Here is an 18,200-nt window from a genome sequence, read left to right on the forward strand (position 1 = left end):
GGAGAAGGGCCTTGGTCAGGAATGTGACCAAGAACTCAATGGTCACTCTGACAGAGCTCCAGAGTTCCTCTGTGGAGTTTGGTGTACCTTCCCGAAGGACAACCATCTTTGCAGCACTCCACCAATCAGGCCATTATGGTAGACTGACCAGACGGAAGCCACTGCTCAGTAAAAGGTACATGACAGCACGCTTGGAGTTTGCCAAAAGGCACCTAAAGATTCTCAGACCATGAGAAACAAGATTCTCTGGTATGATTGAACTATTGGCCTGAATGCCAAGCGTCACGTCTGGAGGAAACCTGGCACCACCCCTACGGTGAAGCATGGTGGTGGCAGTATCATGCAGTGGGGATGTTTTTCAGCGGTAGGGACTGGGAGACTAGTCAGGATCGAGGGAAAGATGAACAGAGCAAAGAGATCCTTGATGAAAACCTGCTCCAGAGTGCTCAGGACCTCAGACTGGGGTGAAGGTTCACCTTCCAACAGGACCACGACCCTAAGCACACAGCCAAGACAATGCAGGAGTGGCTTTGGGACAAGTCTCTGAATGTCCTTGAGTGGCCCAGCCAGAGCCCGGACATGAACCCTATCAATCATCTCTGGAGAGACCTGAAAATAGCTGAGCAGTGACACTCCCCATCCAACTTGACAGAGTTTGAGAGGATCTGCAGTGAAGAATGGGAGAAACTGCCCAAATACAGGTGTGCCAAGCTTATAGTGTCATACCCATGAAGACTCGAGTCTGTAATCACTGACAAAGGTGCTTTCACTAAATACTGATTAAAGGGTCTGAATACTTATGTAAATGTGATATTTCAGTTTTTTTTATATGCATTATCTGTGACGAGAATACAGTATGCACATATAAAGTGAGTAAATCAGTGAGATACATTTTTCAGAGATCAAATTGCATTTCATCAGAATAATGTTGCAGGAATGCTAATCCTATCTGTTCCTAACTACAGAAACTATTTCAGAACAATAAACATTGTTCGTTTTATTACATTTGTGTTGAATTGAGACGTCCTCAGTTCTGTCAAACGTGAGACGTCCTCATTTGTGTCAAACGTGAGACGTCCTCATTTGTGTCAAACGTGAGACGTCATCTTCCTCACCTGTTAACATAATTCATCCTATTCCATATCGTCCCTGGTTGTGGACCCCATTCCATTTGTCTCAGGTCCATTAAATTGTTACATGTCTGTGTGTTTGTAATGTCTTGTGACAGCTGATTTGGTTCTGGCTCCCGAGTGGCGCAGTGGTCTCAGGCACTCCATCGCAGTGCTAGAGGAGTCACTACAGACCCTGATTCGATCTTGGGCTGTATCACAACCGGTCGTGATCGGGAATCCCATAAGGCGGCGCACAATGTGCCCAGCGTCGTCCGGGTTAGGCCGTCATTGTAAAATAATTATTTGTTCATAACTGACTTACCTAGTTAAATAAAGGTTAATCAAAAAAATGAATTAGTGTGTTTGTGCTTGTAGATTTCCATGTATAATGATTACTTGTGGAATCATTACTTATGTATACCTACTATATTAGCATTTAAGCTGATATTTTACAGTTACCTCATGCAGTATATTTACATGGAAATCAGCATTATCCCATGCATACACAGTACCTGTAGCCTCTCTTACACAGTAGCTGCCATATTCACATAATGGTGTGTCTTAAATGTCACCTTATTCTCTATATAGTGCACTATTCTTGACTCGATACCTATGGGAATCAGGTGCCATTTGGAACACGAGCATAGTGTGGAAGAGCTGGAGCGTTAGAAGGGCTCCTGACGTGAGATGAGAGAGGGAAAAACAGAACTATTGAAAAGAGGAGAAAAGCCACATATCCCCGAACCTGGTGGCTCCACTGTGCTCTCTCTGTTTGTTTGGGTGAAGATGGAAGAGGAAGTGATTCAACTTGGTTACATCCCCTCATCTGACTTGGTGAGCTGCAAACAGAAGCCCGGGGGGAGAGAAAGAAAGAAAGAGAGGGACTGAGAGACAGCAGGAGAATGAGGACTGAGAGGGAAAGAGAGTGAAAGTGAGAGAGAGACTGGGGGAGAGAGAAAGTAAGAGGGACTAAGAGAGAGACTGGGGGAGAGAGAAAGTAAGAGGGACTAAGAGAGAGACTGGGGGAGAGAGAAAGTAAGAGGGACTAAGAGAGAGACTGGGGGAGAGAGAAAGTAAGCGGGACTAAGAGAGAGACTGAGGGAGAGAGAAAGTAAGAGGAACTAAGAGAGAGACTGGGGGAGAGAGAAAGTAAGAGGGACTAAGAGAGAGATCTTTGCAGCCACGTAGAAACATTCCTCCTGTCCCAACCTGAAAAGAGCTGCATTCCTCTTTCTTCTACAGAGAACAAAAAAAATGGGTCACTGTCAAAAGAGGAGGACATGATACTTTTAGCCGGCGAAAAAGAAGCCAAACTTCTTTCAATTTGGAGGAGTGACGTGTTGTTTTATTCCCGTGCTGGGATGTAAATCTTGTTTTCTGCCCCTCGCCATTCACTCACACTTCCTGTTGTTCCCGTTCACACAAACACACACACGCATGCACGCACCAACCTGGACTCATAGTAACATAGTAAATGTAAATCCGGGGCACTCAATTATTAGGATTTGTTACGTTTCGTATGGTATGTATTAATTTGTGGATGTCCATCATCCATCTTGTATGATACGTTACGAATTACAATTCATATGATATGTTACAAATTGGCAAAACATTTTTTTATTTAACTAGGCAAGTCAGTTAAGAACAAATTTACAATCACAGCCAAACCTGGCCGTCGCTGGGCCAATTGTGCACTGCCATATGGGACTCCAATCATAGCCGGATGTGATGCAGCCTGTATTCAAACCAGGGACTGCAGTGATGCCTCCTGCCTTGAGATGCAGTGCCAAAGACCCCTGTGTCACTTGGGAGCCCAAGTCTGATATGTTAAGAATTCCAATTTGCTGTGACTAACGTTAGGTAGGTGGCTAATGCTAACATTAGCTAGGCTAACTAGCTAAAGTAGATAACTAGCTAAAGTCATCCGTGAAGAGATTTTTATACGCAACCTTCGGGTTGCTAGACATTTGCATTATACGGTGGCCCATCCACCCCTACCAACCACTCTACTTTCATTTTTTGCCTTCGGTAATCTTCTGTCATATGTAACCATAGGAAACGTTTACATATCATACTAATTAGAGTGTCCCGGATTGACGTTTACTATGTCACATCTAGTCTATGAGACCAGGCTGCGCACACACACACACACACACTGACTCTCAGCCAGCCAAACACCTCCTAATGTGTCTCAGCTTTATTTGACAGGGTGTTCTTTTAGGCTCTGTTTTAGTTTCTGTTACAGATGATGAGAGACGTTGGTGTAACACTGGCGTCATTCAAGTCCTCAACAGACCCTAGATGTTCTCTGCCTTCGCAGTTTTTGCTTGTGTGCCCCTGACGTCAAGGACGAGTTGTCTCTCTAGCTACCGGCCTGTTGAGCGATTCTCCTACCTTTGATTATTCAGACTCTTTGTCGCCATCCCAAATGGCACCCTATTCCATAGTGCACTACTTTGAGACGAGCGCATTATGGGCCTTGGTCGATAGTAGTGCACTATAGAGCGAATATGGTGCAGTTTGGGACGCATATCTCTCTCTGTATGTCTCCTCTCTCCCTTTCACCTCCGTGTTTCACCTCCCCTAAAAGCCACTCATATTGGAGACCAGCGTTGGGGCGGGAACAAAAACTCCTTTGTTTTTCTCTCTCTCTTTCTTGTGGCAGCGGAGAGAGGGAGATGGCTTCTTTGCTTGCCTCTTCTTTTTTTTACACGTTCATTAGTGTGTGAAAAGCTCAACACAACCACTGCACAGACAGACAGGGTTGGAGAATTCAGAAGTTTCAGACCAAACAATTCACTCCTCAGTTTGATATGCGCCACTTGGAGGGAGCAGCACAACGGAGGGCTTCTCGTCTCTACACCCTGATGGTATGGTTCTAATGCACCATATTCAGGTGAACATTAGCACTTAGTGGTGTGCCTTTAGCAGCTTGGTGTATATAGAGCCTTGTTTGGATGGTGACCTGAGGCTGGGCAAGCGGTCAGCCAGGGGTCAGAGAGCGGTCATAGTGTCTAGTCGGGTGTTTCATCGCTCTGACATAAGTTACCGCCCTGTTCTCACGGTCTCCGCCCCACAGGTACCCCAGGACGAGTGGAGTAGGGGGTTCTTGTCCGTGGGGAAAGACGAGGAGATCCCATGCAGGCGTATGCGCAGTGGCAGCTACATCAAGGCCATGGCGGAGGAAGACAGCGGCGACTCAGACTGCAGCCCCAAGCCCTCGCCCAAGGTGCAGGCGCGCCGGGCAAGCTATCTGAAGGCCACACAGCCATCGCTCACCGAGATGACCACCCTCAAGTGAGTAGATATGTAGACTGAAAGACGCTTCTGTAAATTCAACAATAAAACACAGTAGAATGCACAGTAAAATACCTTAAATGTGTTTTACAGAATTAATTATGGTGCATTGTGGGGAAATGTTGTGGATGTGGAAAGAGCCTCTGGCTCATTAACATCTTTTAAGGTGTGCCTTGTAAAAGGCTCCGTTTGTCGCACCCCTGAGTGAGAATGCTGCACCCCACAGAAAACACTACACTCAATTTTGTGAATTCTACAAACCTTGTCCTGAAAATCTATAGTAATTTACTGGACATTTTATTCCAGTAAATTACTGTAATTCAGAATACAGTGTCATAATAAATTTTTTGGCACACTAAACAAGTATTATTGGGTGTATATTTGGGCATTGGAATCATTAACATATTTTTAGGTGTGTCAGGCGTGCGTACAACACTTAACACACAAATAATTTCACACAAAGACATGAGGGGGAAAAGAGGAATAAATACATGTCGTGTGATTGGGGAATGCAAACCAGGTGTGAATGGAACAAGACAAAACAAATTGATAATAGAAAAATGGAGTGGCGATGGCTAGAAAGCCGGTGACACCGAACGCAAGGAGGGGGGCGACTTCGATGGAAGTCGTGACAAGGTGTGTCTTATAAGAGGCTAAATTTGTTGCACCTGTTAGTGAAAATGCTATACAAATTTCACTGATATGTGGTAGTGTTTACCGGATAATTACATTTACAGTGCCTTCGGAGAGTATTCAGACCCCTTGACTTTTTCCACATTTTGTTACCTTACAGCCTTATTCGAAAATTAACAACTAAAAAAATCCTCAGAAATCGACAGACAATACCCTATAATGACAAAGCAAAAAAAATAATTACAATAGAAATAGCTTATTTACACAAGTATTCAGACCCTTTGCTATGAAACTCGAAATTGAGTTCAGGTGCATCCTGTTTCCATTGATCATCTTTGAAATGTTTCTATAACTTGATTGGAGTCCACATGTGGTAAATTGAAGTGATTGGACATGTCTACATAAGATCCCACAGTTTACAGTGCATGCCAGAGCTTAAACCAAGCCGTGAGGTCGAAGGAATTGTCCGTAGAGATCTGAGACAGGATTGTAAAAAGGCACAGTGAGGAAGGGTACCAAAACATGTCTGCAGCATTGAAGGTCCTCAAGAACACAGTGGCCTCCTTCATTCTTAAATGTAAGAAGTTTGGAACCTCCAAGACTTTTTCTAGAGCTGGCCGTCTGGCCAAACTGAGCAATCGGGGGAAAAAGGCCTTGGTCCGGGAGGTGACCAAGAACCCAATGGTCAGTCTGAAAGAGCTCTAGAATTCCTCTGTGGCCAGACGGAAGCCACTCCTCAGTAAAAGGCACATGACAGCTCGCTTGCAATTTGCCAAAAGTACTCTCAGACCATGAGAAACAAGATTCTCTGGTCTGATGAAACCAAGATTGAACTCTTTGACTTGAATGACAAGCGTCACTTCTAGAGGAAACCTGGCACCATCCCTATGGTGAAGCATGGTGGTGGCAGCATCATGCTGTGGGGATGTTTTTCAGTGGCAGGGACTGGGAGACTAGTCAGGATCGAGGGAAAGATGAAGAGGGCAAAGTACAGAAAGATCCTTGATGAAAACCTGCTCCAGAGAGCTCAGGACCTCAGACTGGGGTGAAGGTTCACCTTCCAACAGGACAACGACCCTAAGCACACAGCCAAGACAATGCAGGAGTGGCTTCGGGACAAGTTTTTGAATGTCCTTGAGTGGCCCAGCCAGAGCCCGGACTTGAACCCGATTGATTGAACATCTCTGGAGAGACTTGACAGAGCTTGAGAGGATCTGCAGAGAAGAATGGGAGAAACTCCTAAATACAGGTGTGCCAAGCTAGTAGCGTCATACTTAAGAACACCGAGGCTGTAATCGCTGCCAAAAGTGCTTCAACAAAATACTGAGTAAAGGGTCAGAACACTTCTGATATTTCAGTTTTACAGTGCCTTGCGAAAGTATTCGGCCCCCTTGAACTTTGCGACCTTTTGCCACATTTCAGGCTTCAAACATAAAGATATAAAACTGTATTTTTTTGTGAAGAATCAACAACAAGTGGGACACAATCATGAAGTGGAACGACATTTATTGGATATTTCAAACTTTTTTAACAAATCAAAAACTGAAAAATTGGGCGTGCAAAATTATTCAGCCCCTTTACTTTCAGTGCAGCAAACTCTCTCCAGAAGTTCAGTGAGGATCTCTGAATGATCCAATGTTGACCTAAATGACTAATGATGATAAATACAATCCACCTGTGTGTAATCATGTCTCCGTAACTTACAAACATATGATGAATATAAAACATCTTACCTATGTTACCAACTAATTCTGATTATTCCCCAACAGGCTGTAACCTAACAAAATTTGGAGAAAGTCAAGGGGTCTAAATACTTTCCGAAGGCACTCTCACATAGGTGACAGATCAGAGTGGCAGCAAGTCTCAAACCTTTAATGGTCGAGTGGCTAGCCATATCCTTTTTATTTGATTTATTTCACCTTTATTTAACCAGGTAGGCCAGTTGAGAAAGAGTTTTCATTTACAACTGCGACCTGGCCAAGATAAAGCACAGCAGTGCGACAAAAACAACAACACATGGGATAAACAAACGTACAGTCAATAGCACAATAGAAAAATCTGTATACTGTACAGTATGTGCAAATGAAGTAAGGAGGTAAGGCAATAAATAGGCCAACAGTGGCAAAGTAATTACAATTTAGAAATTTACACTGGAGTGCTATATGTGCAGATGAGGATGTGCATGTGGAAATACTGGTGTGTAAAACAGCAGAAAACAAAGACAAATATGGGTTTGAGGTAGGTAGTTGGTTGGATGGGCTATTTACAGATGGGCTGTGTACAGCTGCAGCGATCGGTGAGGTGCTCTGACAAGCTGACGCTTAAAGTTAGTGAGGGAGATATGTCTCCAACTTCAGTGATTTTTGCAATTTGTTCCAGTCATTGGCAGCAGAGAACTAGAAGGAAAGGAGGCCAAAGCAGGCCACTGGATGACCAGTGAATTAAACCTGCTGGAGCGCGTGCTACGAGTGGGTGTTGCTATGGTGACCAGTGAGCAGAGATAAGGCATACCTTTACCTAGCAAAGACTTATAGATGACCTGGAGCCACGAATTTGGCCACGAATATGTAGTGATGACCAGCCAACGAGAGCATACAGGTCGAAGTGGTGGGTAGTATATGGGGCTTTGGTTACAAAACGGATCGCACTGTGATAGACTACATCCAATTTGTAGAGTGTTGGAGGCTATTTCGTAAATGACATCGCCAAAGTCAAGGATTGGTAGGATAGTCAGTTTATTGAGGGTATATTTGGCAGTATGAGTGAAGGAGGCTTCGTAGCGGAATAGGAAAATCTGTAGTCACAGTTAGTTTAGAAGCCTTTGTTAAGACCTAAATTGCAACTGATATAAAACACCACATTTCAGTTGGTATGCTGTAATACATAATTACATATTCATTATTAGCAATTGATTAATATTTCAATACAATTTAACAATTGCATTGCTGTTTCGGTGTATTTAAATGCTTAATGCAGCATACTGTAAATGATGGTGTATTGTAGTGATGGGGAAACTAAGCTTCCTGAAGCATTGAGGCTTTCCAGACAATTGTATCAAATAAATGGGTTAATTACTCAAGGCTTTGATCAACACATTGCACACTAGTGGCACCTGCTGGTCAAAGGAATGTAGAACAAACACATTATTATAGACGACGTCCCACACGCTATAGCGCGTGTACAGAGTAGCCTTTTTGTGTTCTATCAAAACCAATATTAAATCAATCAGGTGGTTGTTCGACGAAACAAAACTTCAGACATCTATGTCCATTTGATCTGTTTTGTTGTGTGATTATGGCCAGTTTGGAAGCTTTTATTTAGGCTTCCACAAGTGCAAGTCATATAAAACACCAAGTATTCATTAATATGCTGTAATATACAGTACAATTGCCTAGCAGCCAAACAGCTTGCTCCAATCCCTTGTAATTACAGTAAAATATTGTTAAAATAACTTTCTTACAGTATGTTAGTTACTTTTACAATATCGTACTGTGTTTTATTGCTTTGACATTATAGCAATTTACAGGACACTTTCATCAAGTTACTATGAATTTCTCAGTAATGCATTGGCACTATCCAGAGATGGTCAGACATATCATAAGATATCTTGCTGTAATTACAATAATTTTTGAACACCAGTTTGTCTTTAACTAGAACAACATTTTTAGTAATGGTTAGCGAATCTTTTTTACTTGCTATGACAGTGATTTTTTTTTTTTAAACCTTGGTTTATAAACTGTAAGTTGCCAACTACAAGAGGGCCCACTAGATGACAAATGTAAATGTGAAAATGAAAACTTGCAAAGAACACTGGGTAATATGTTACTGGGTAATTACAATAATATGCTGTAATTGTAATTTGTACTGTAAATTCGATCACAGTAAAATATTTGCTACTGTGGAATGAATTACAGTAACTTACTGGCCAAATGCTGCCAGTAAGTTACTGTAAATTTGACAGCAAATGTTTTATAGTGTACCAGGGAAATAACGTTGTGTGTGTGTACGCGTGTGTACACGTGTACATTTGTTTGCGTGTTTACAGTCCATGCAAATGCATTCATGGCTGTCTATCTGTTTACATTATACATTAAGTTTACATTATTTTGTGTGTGTGTGTGTGTGTGGTAGGGGAGATGATGGGTGGATACTTTGTGGTTGGAGCAGGTGATTCAAAGCGGTTGCCTCATACAGCATAGTGCCTACGTCCTAAGTGGCACATTCCCTAGTGCAGTACTTTTGGTGAGAGCCCTAAGGGCACTAAATATGGAATAGGGTGTCATTTGGGACACAACCAGTATATGGAATATGTTTGTTAGTATCCATGGTATTAAGAATACACACATCCTTCCTTCAGGTACTGAGCTACAGGCAGTTTGTAACGACTCTCGTTTGTTGAATGTAGAGTGGACTAAGACGCAGCGTGGAAAGTGTTAATGATTTTAATATTCAAAAACACTCAAACAAAATAACAAACTTGAAAATGAAAGCGAACAGTTCTGCCAGGCAAAAAACACTAAATAGAAAACAAGATCCCACAAAACCCAAAAAGAAAATGACAACTTATATATGATCCCCAATCAGAGACAACGATAGACAGCTGCCTCTGATTGGGAACCACACTTGGCCAAAAACAAAGAAATAGAAAACATAGACTTTCCCACCCGAGTCACACCCTGATTTAACCAAACATAGAGAATAATAGGGATCTCTAAGGTCAGGGCGTGACACAGTTAGATTTGGGTATGTCATTTTAGGCGAAAATTGATGGCAGATGGCAAACCAGATGGCACCATTTTCTTGTTTTTTAAATTTACGGAAAGCCAGGGGCACACTACAACACTCAGATATAATTTACAAATGAAGCATGTGAGTTTAGTGATTCAGGCAGATTAGAGGCAGTACGGATGACCAGGGATGTTCGGTTGTTAAGTGCATGAATTTGAATATTTTCCTGTCCTGTTAAGCATTGAAAATGTAACAAGTACTTTTAGGTTTCATAGAAAAATGTATGGAGTAAAAAGTACATTATTTTCTTCACGAATGTAGTGAAGTACAATAAGTCAAAAATATACATAGTAAAGTAAATGACAGAAACTACCCCAAAAACTACTTAAGTAGTACTTTCAAGTATTTTTACTTAAGTACTTTACACCACTGTTTCACTGTACGTGTTCATGAAAAATTCAACAGTATAGAGAAACATCTGAAAGGAATCATGTAGCTGCTGCATTTACAAGATAAACACAGAAAAGTTGCTCACACAGACACAGGACCACCCATCCTATTAAGTAGACAAGAGATTGTCAATGAAAGCATTTTACTGCATATCACAATGATGTCATCTTGATTATGTACTTCATTTTCATGCATTTCATGTCTCGTATCTTTCCCAACACTGCCTACATCTGTTGAGGGCACATATTCTGACATCACAAAATCCCCTAGTTTGTAGTCTCGGCACAGAAGCAACACGTCTGTCAGTGGAGGCTGGTGGCACTAAATCGGAGGACGGGCTCATATTGAATGGAACAGTATCATGCTTGGTACCAGTCCATTTGTTTGGTACCAGTCCATTTCAATCATTACTATGGGAGGTAATGGTGTCTGTCCATTATCTCCCATTTAACAGTCTGGTGAGCTCATTAGTACTACTACAGACGTATACGTGCTTGCGTGTGTGTTCACTCGCTATAAAACACCACAGTGATACACACGTATAGCCTATAGAAGAAAAACAGTGTTTGTTATCTCTCCCACTGAAGTCAGTGAATAATGAAGTCTGTAATAAACAAGTTTCTATGAGGTGAATATCAATGAATCTCTCTCTGGATGCTCAGTCATCATTACGGAGAGAGCTGAGCACTGTGCCATGCCAATTATGTAACGGTGGTGCAACACAGGGGCAGGTTAATGACTAGGCCCATACACGTGCACACACACCAAATTACATTAAAGCTAGAATCCTTAATTGAAACAATAACAAAACAAAACCCACCTCTGTTTCGGTAAAAAGCTGTGGGATGGGCCTGTAGAAATGCTGGAGAAATGTAACCACTTAAATTCATAGACAGAGCTATGGATGGCAAAGACTGACCATCCATTATATACAAAATAGAGTTTTAATCATGTTTTGAGGATATACAGTATATGTTTACATTTACTTTGTTTACAAACATTGGAGTAAAACAATCTTATATTTTGGGTTCTGATGAGGTATGAAAGTTAAACTAAGCTCACAAGGTATTTATTATATATAAGTCCAAAAAATGGATGTGGCAACTATGGATTTTAGCATTAGTAGTCTTGGGGACTTCCATCAACTCCTGATAGGACATCACAATACAAACAGAAAGGTAGCTAGCTATTGCTGTTGGGTGGAGAAAAGAGGGACACAGGGATTAGCTGTAAAGAGGGACACCGGGATTGGCTGTTGTCTCAGTAACACTCCAGCCTATTGGGTGATGGTAAAAGCTCCTTTCAGAATATCTAATATAATGTTTGCGTTGCAAGCCGACAACATTGCAGACATTGCATTGCATCACTCAACGGTTGTGTGCCACGTCATCAGATTGATATATCACAGAATGTAGTTGGCTGATATTTGAAACATCTGTCCAGGCGCTCTGATATCTGGTATAGGTCTGCAATGTAGTCAGCCTGGAATGCAACCATAATCTTGTGCACTACTTTTGATCAGAGCCCTACGGATCCTGGTCAAAAGGAGTGGACTAAATAGGGAATATGGTGCCATTTGCGACACAGACTCTTTATTCAGTTGATATGTTTACTTCCAACCAGAACACAATGTCAGTGTCTCCGTTTATTCAAACCCATAAATAAAACCAGTCTAAATTGTGAGGATTATTATTTTATAGCCAAAGAGAGAAAACAGATGTTTAGTGAAAAATAATGACATCCATTTTGACAACAACAAAAAAACTCCCACTGTCTGTATTGTTTGAGTCAAACTAATTTGTTCCTGGCCTAGATTTCAAATGTCTTCATCAATTCTATTTTGACAGAAACAGACTAAATGAATGCGTTATAATAACAACATAAACTAATCACAGAGAGAAGGATTTATTTTTTCACATAAAGTGTGGAGACATCCAAACATATGATGCTGTAAAGTCTCAAAGTATCATTTTGCTTGTTTGCAACGTATGCTGTTTAAAAGGATGCTGTTTGTATGCTGTTTAAAAACATTGGGATGCTGGACACAAGCAGCCATGATGAGTGCAATCAGAATGAGATAGTCGATGTATCAGCAGTGGGCACAGAAAATGACGTGTTTGACTGATTCAATCGGAGAGGACTTTATCCATATGAACGCACTGCTGCCGAAATTAGAGGAATTAAAAGTCCACGCTTCTAACACCCGGGCTGCAGTTGTTGCTGGGAGTGAGACTTGGCTCTATGGGTCAATTGAGGACAATGAGGTTGAGCTACCGGATTATGGCATTCAGAGTTGACCAAAACCGAAACACTGGCAGTGTGTGTGTTTTTACTAGGAATGATGTGCATTTTAACCCTCGTTCAAATCTGAAAATGGATGGTCTTGAAGTTGCATGGGTAGAAATACTGATTCCTAAATGGCGTCCTATACTTGTATGGGATGTCTGCTTTTGGTCTCCTAAGCAGAATAATTTATATGATTTACTTGAATCGATTGCTGAGATCACAATGTATTTGCTGATAAGGAATATATTCTGCTTGGCGATTTTAATACAAATGTGCAGTTATCACCCAAGAAAAGTACACTAGTAAATGTCCTGTATAACTTGAATATGTTATTTGGACTGAAGCAACTGATTGTTCACCCAACCCAGGTGTGTATTGACAGTAAATCAACTTTGGATTTGATTATTGTATCAGACCAAGAGAACGTCTTTCAGTCAGGAGTCTTAAATATTGGTTTTAGGGATCATATGGTAACCTATTGTACCTGTAAGAAATCCAAAATACTACTAGAGGCAGGTAAAAACTACATGAAGGTATGGTCTATGAAAAAATACTCAAAGGAACGTTTTGTAGAAGTACTTTGAAAGTAATTCTGCTTTGAAAGTTAATAAACTTGTAAACTCACTTTTGAGAAAATGGCCTGTTTTGGTACTACTACTGGAGAGCCCTACTTTGTCTACACCCATTCAGCATCGTTCACACCCTCTTAAGCTTTGGCCCCACACAACTCTTTAAGGGTTGAGCAGAGCGTTCTGTACTAACAGCAGTCAAGCAACCAAGCTAACTTGCTAGCTACTTCCAGACACAAATGAGAGAACAGCTCACTGAACATTACTGGCCCTAGCAGAGCTGGTTAGGCTGTTATGTTATCCAGAGCGTTGTTGACTGCAAATGTGCTGTCAGATTGTCCGTTTGTAAATTCAGAGCGTTCAGAGCGCACACTGGACACTCTGGTCGAGGAGTAGGGTTGATCCGAACGTTCTGACCTCACAACGACAGTCAAGCACCCAATCTAACTGGCTAACATTGGCTAGCTTGCTAGCTACTTCCAGACACATAATGAGAGAACAACCCACTGACCATTTACTCGCCCTACCAGAGCTGGTTAGGCTATTTTTATGTTATCCAGAGCATTGGTGACTGTAACTGTGCTTCTGGCAACAATTTAATTATGCTTTTTTGCCAACGTTTACCGGCCATATTCAACGGGTGTTGAGCGTTCGTAAATTCCTCAGTTATTCTGTGCTCTGGCACTCTCAGACGAGAATGCTCTGAAATCGGAGAAGATGGCCAGGCTGAATTTACGAACACACCCGAAATGGGTTACTTGCATAGTGGAGTCTTTTGTTAAGACTTGTAGGTAGCTAGCTAGCTAGGTAAACAATGAACCATAATCCAAACTCAGGACATTACAGTAATCCCAATTCATGACGAACCAGGTTCAATGTTGGCTAGCTAACATTAGGCAATAGCTAGCCAAGCAAATGGCTCAGAGAGACAAATTCTAAGATCATACACGTAACGTTGGCTAGAGAGCCAGCCAGCTAACATTAATGTCCATTGCTTGTGTTCATTGCTCGTGTTTCTTAGCCCAAGCAAGTCTCTTCTTATTATTGGTGTCCTTTAGTAGTGTTCTCTTTGCAGCAATTCGACCATGAAGGCCGGATTCATGCAGTCTCCTCTGAACAGTTGATGTTGAGATGTGTCTGTTACTTAAACTCTGTGAAGCATTTTTTGGGGCTGCAGTTAACTCTAATGAACTTATCCTCTGCAGCATAGGTAACTATGGGTCTTCCTTTCCTGTGGTGGTCCTCATGAGAGCTAGTTTCATCATAGCGCTTGATGGTTTTTGCGACTGACTGACCTTCATGTCTTAAAGTAGTGATGGACTGTCGTTTGCTTATTTGAGCTGTTCTTGCCATAATATGGACTTGGTCTTTTACCAAATAGGGCTATTATTTTAATTGAAACTTTATTTAACGAGGCAAGTCACTGTATACGACCCCTACCTCATCACCACACAACTGATTGGCTCAAATGCATAAAGAAGGAAAGACATTGAACAAATTACCTTTTAACAATTCACACCTGTTAATTGAAATGCATTCCAGGTGACTACTTCATGAAGCTGGTTGAGAGAATGCCAAGAGTGTGCAAAGCTGTCATCAAGGCAAAGGGTGGCTACTTTGAAGAATCTCAAATATAAAATATATTTAGATTTGTTTAACACTTCTTTGGTTACTACATGATTCCATACATATTATTTAATAGTTTTGATGTCTTCACCATTATTCTACAATGTTTTTGATTGTCTTATTGCCTGTTGGTCTACATATTTCATTATAGTGATTGTGTTCCCCATACTCTATATAATCTATATGTTTCTAGATATGTTTTGTGTATTTGATTTATTGAAGCAGGGCTCACCTGTAAAAGTATTGATTCAGGTCTCACCCCCTGTTAAAATAAAGGTTAAAGAAAATAAGTAACAGTACACTTGAGTTCTAATTTAATTTGAAAAATTCTCAATAGTGTTAGAGACTGACTCAGATGACCTCTGGGAGCCAACTCCAAAGAGACCACATTCAAGTCCTCCAAGTCCTCTAATTTGGCCCTTATCTTTAATAGTTCATTTCTGTGTTGGGAGGCATTGGATCAGTGTTCTCGCCACATTTCCTGTTAGTACCTTTGATGTAGGGAAGCTTATGATCCATCATGTATGACATTCCTGGGAGTTTGTAAAAAAAATGTTTTATTACCATAGCATGTTCTCTCTATAGTTATGTTCTTGAGTATGTATCAATTGACCAATTCGGATCGTTGGAGGCTACTTGGGTACATTTGGGCGAACTCGTGACGGACACCTGGGAGACTTCATATTAAATATTATGTAGCTCTCTCATTCTTGAACGTATCAGTCTGAAACTTTGCATACACACTGTTTCCCTGTTCTGGACCACATATACAGTTGAAAGATGATGCAAAATAAAAATAGAAAAAGTATGTTTTTGTTGTCGTTTGTTTGACCTTTTACCAGATCTATTGTGTTATATTCTCCGTCATTCATTTCACATCTCCACAAATTTCAATGTGTTCCATTTCAAATAACATCAAGAATATCCATATCCTTGCTTCAGGGCCTGAGCCACAGGCCGTGAGATTTGGGTATGTCATTTTATGCGGATATTGAGATGAAGGGATTGTTTTTTAACATTGAAATGTGAAATGAATATGGTTGATTTTTAAGGTTAGGGAACAGTGCAGCGAATATTGCCACTTTTTAGGATGTCAATATACATGAATGTATTTACGTTTGTTTGTAAGTTTGTCTTGCCTTTTAATCATTATATGTGTTATTGTTTTTACCATCGAGGACCACTTAGCAAACAAGCGTTTCAATTAATACTTTTAAGTAATATCCTCTGCTCCACATTGTACATTTTGTTGTAGCATATGTATGTTACCCAAAATGAATTCAATTCAAAAAAGGACAGAAAGAGAAAAAGAGAGTGAGCGAGTAAGTGAGGCAGACAGAGGAGAGAGTGACGTACATAACACAGCTTGTAACTCTGTTATGGAGGATGAGACGGACACACACACACACACACACACACACACACACAGGCCTACTGAGCATGTGTTCATTAAAAAATACCTGTTCAAATGGGCCTCTCCAGGATAACGCAACCCCCTTTGAAGTCATGTTGATTGCAGGCAGGCAGGCTCTGGCATTTGATTGGACACAATAAATATGTTCCTGATCGTAATCAGTCTCACAGGGGGTGATCAGTCGGTGAATGGACGGAGACTGTAGAGGGATAGAGGTCCTCCATACGTCCATTTAGATCAAGTTTTTTTGTCCCCTCTCTATTTCCTTCTTTCCCACTGCCTTTATGTCAACGCTTATTCCTCTTGCCCCACTCTCTCATCCCTTGTCTCACCCCCTTTATCCTCTCCTCTCCTGTTCCTCCCTTCCTCTGTCTCCAGCCCTCAGTGCACCAGTCCCTGTGTGCCACTCTTTTGCCCCACGTTCCATCCATCCAAGAATCAGTAACCACGTTGGATTCACTGTGGTAACCACACTCTGTTTTATTAAGGAGGGCATACATAATTAAGGAAGGCTGGACCTGGAGGGATAGAGTCACAGGAGAGAAGGAGGATGTGTGTGTACATGTGCGTGTGTGTGCGTGTGCGTGTGTTGCTTGTGCAATGATTGTATGCTGTTGAACTCGTATAATGTATCATAGAAAGACGGTAAGCTATTTACTTTTCATATGTTGTATAACACCAATACGTATGAAAGGTGGAGTTGTATTTCTGGACCTACACACCACAGCAAATTCTACGGGTGTTAAATCTCCACTGAAAGAGTGGGGACCATATACACACTAGAACCAGTGTAAAGCGTTGGTCCCATGTTCCATGAGCTGAAATAAAAGCTGACATTTTCCAATGCGCAAAAAAAAACATACGTCTCTCAAATGTTGTGTACAAATTTCTTTACATCCCTGTTAGTGAGCATTTTTCCTTTGCCAAGATAATCCATCCACGCGACAGGTGTGGCATATCATGAAGCTGGTTAAACAGCATGATCATTACACAGGTGCACCTTGTACTGGGGACAATAAAAGGCCACTCTAAAATGTGCAGTTTTGTCACACAACACAATGCCACAGATATCTCAACTTTTGAGGGAGCATTCAATTGGCATGCTGACTACAGGAATGTCCACCAGGACTGTTGCCAGAGAATTTAATGTTAATTTCTCTACCATAAGCCATTGTCATTTTAGAGAATTTGGCAGTACGTCCAACCGGCCTCATAACTGCAGACCACATGTATGCCGTTGTGTGGGCGAGCAGTTAGCTGATGTCAACGTTGTGAACAGAGTGTCCCATGGTGGCAGTAAGGTTATGGTATATGGCCAGGCATAAGCTATGACAATGAACACAATTGCATTTTATCGATTGCAATTTGAAAGCACAAACATACCATGATGAGATCCTGAGGCCCATTGTTTTTAAGTTTCAGTATCTGTGGCCAACACATACATATCTGCATTCCCAGTCATGTGAAATTGATGAACTGTAAATCAGTAAAAATCAATGGAATTGTTGCATGTTGCATGTTGCATTGATATTTGTTCAGTATATATTTAACACAACATATTTAACCCTACAGGGGCCTGAAACTCATACCTATCACTGTGAACCAAAAACACACCCAGCATTATCATATTTCCCAGCATGCTCTATTGCAGGTAGATTTATTTTAATTGTTTCAATATCAACGCTACACAAATATAAATGACATACATTTTCTAAACTAATCCAATATGTTACTTGGATTTAATGCAACCATTACTGAAATGGTTCTAGTTTACATACTTTAGGTAGTCTCATAATTGTTTTTCTGATCCTGGCTGTCATTCTGAATGCAGATTGTAGGTGATCTTTAAATTCTATATCTCAGATATCCCAACTGTGGCTGGATTCCAATAAGAGTTTATCATCACTTTACAAGCCAGCACAATGTGACTTGTGGACTGTTAATTATGAGATTCAGGTTACCATATTAGTGTAAAACTAGGTTTCATGCCATTATTATAAGATTATCAGGCAATTACAAAAAAAAGGCTTATACTTGTTCATAAATGGATTCAAACAGTTGCTTTGTGCCTTTAGTTATTGTTCC

At 41.0% G+C, this 18,200-nt stretch overlaps 1 protein-coding gene across 1 annotated transcript in view; it reads left to right on the forward strand.

Moving 5' to 3' along the window:
• Positions 1–18,200, forward strand: part of LOC139420448 (disks large-associated protein 1-like) — a 223,866-nt gene that overhangs the window by 116,984 nt on the left and 88,682 nt on the right. The window contains exon 4 of the mRNA XM_071170591.1: positions 4,192–4,409. Within this exon, the coding sequence (XP_071026692.1) occupies positions 4,192–4,409 (218 nt within the window). The remainder of the gene's footprint in view (positions 1–4,191; positions 4,410–18,200) is intronic.

Source organism: Oncorhynchus clarkii, chromosome 11, assembly GCF_045791955.1.
Source record: "Oncorhynchus clarkii lewisi isolate Uvic-CL-2024 chromosome 11, UVic_Ocla_1.0, whole genome shotgun sequence".
NCBI classification, from domain to species: Eukaryota; Metazoa; Chordata; class Actinopteri; order Salmoniformes; family Salmonidae; genus Oncorhynchus; species Oncorhynchus clarkii.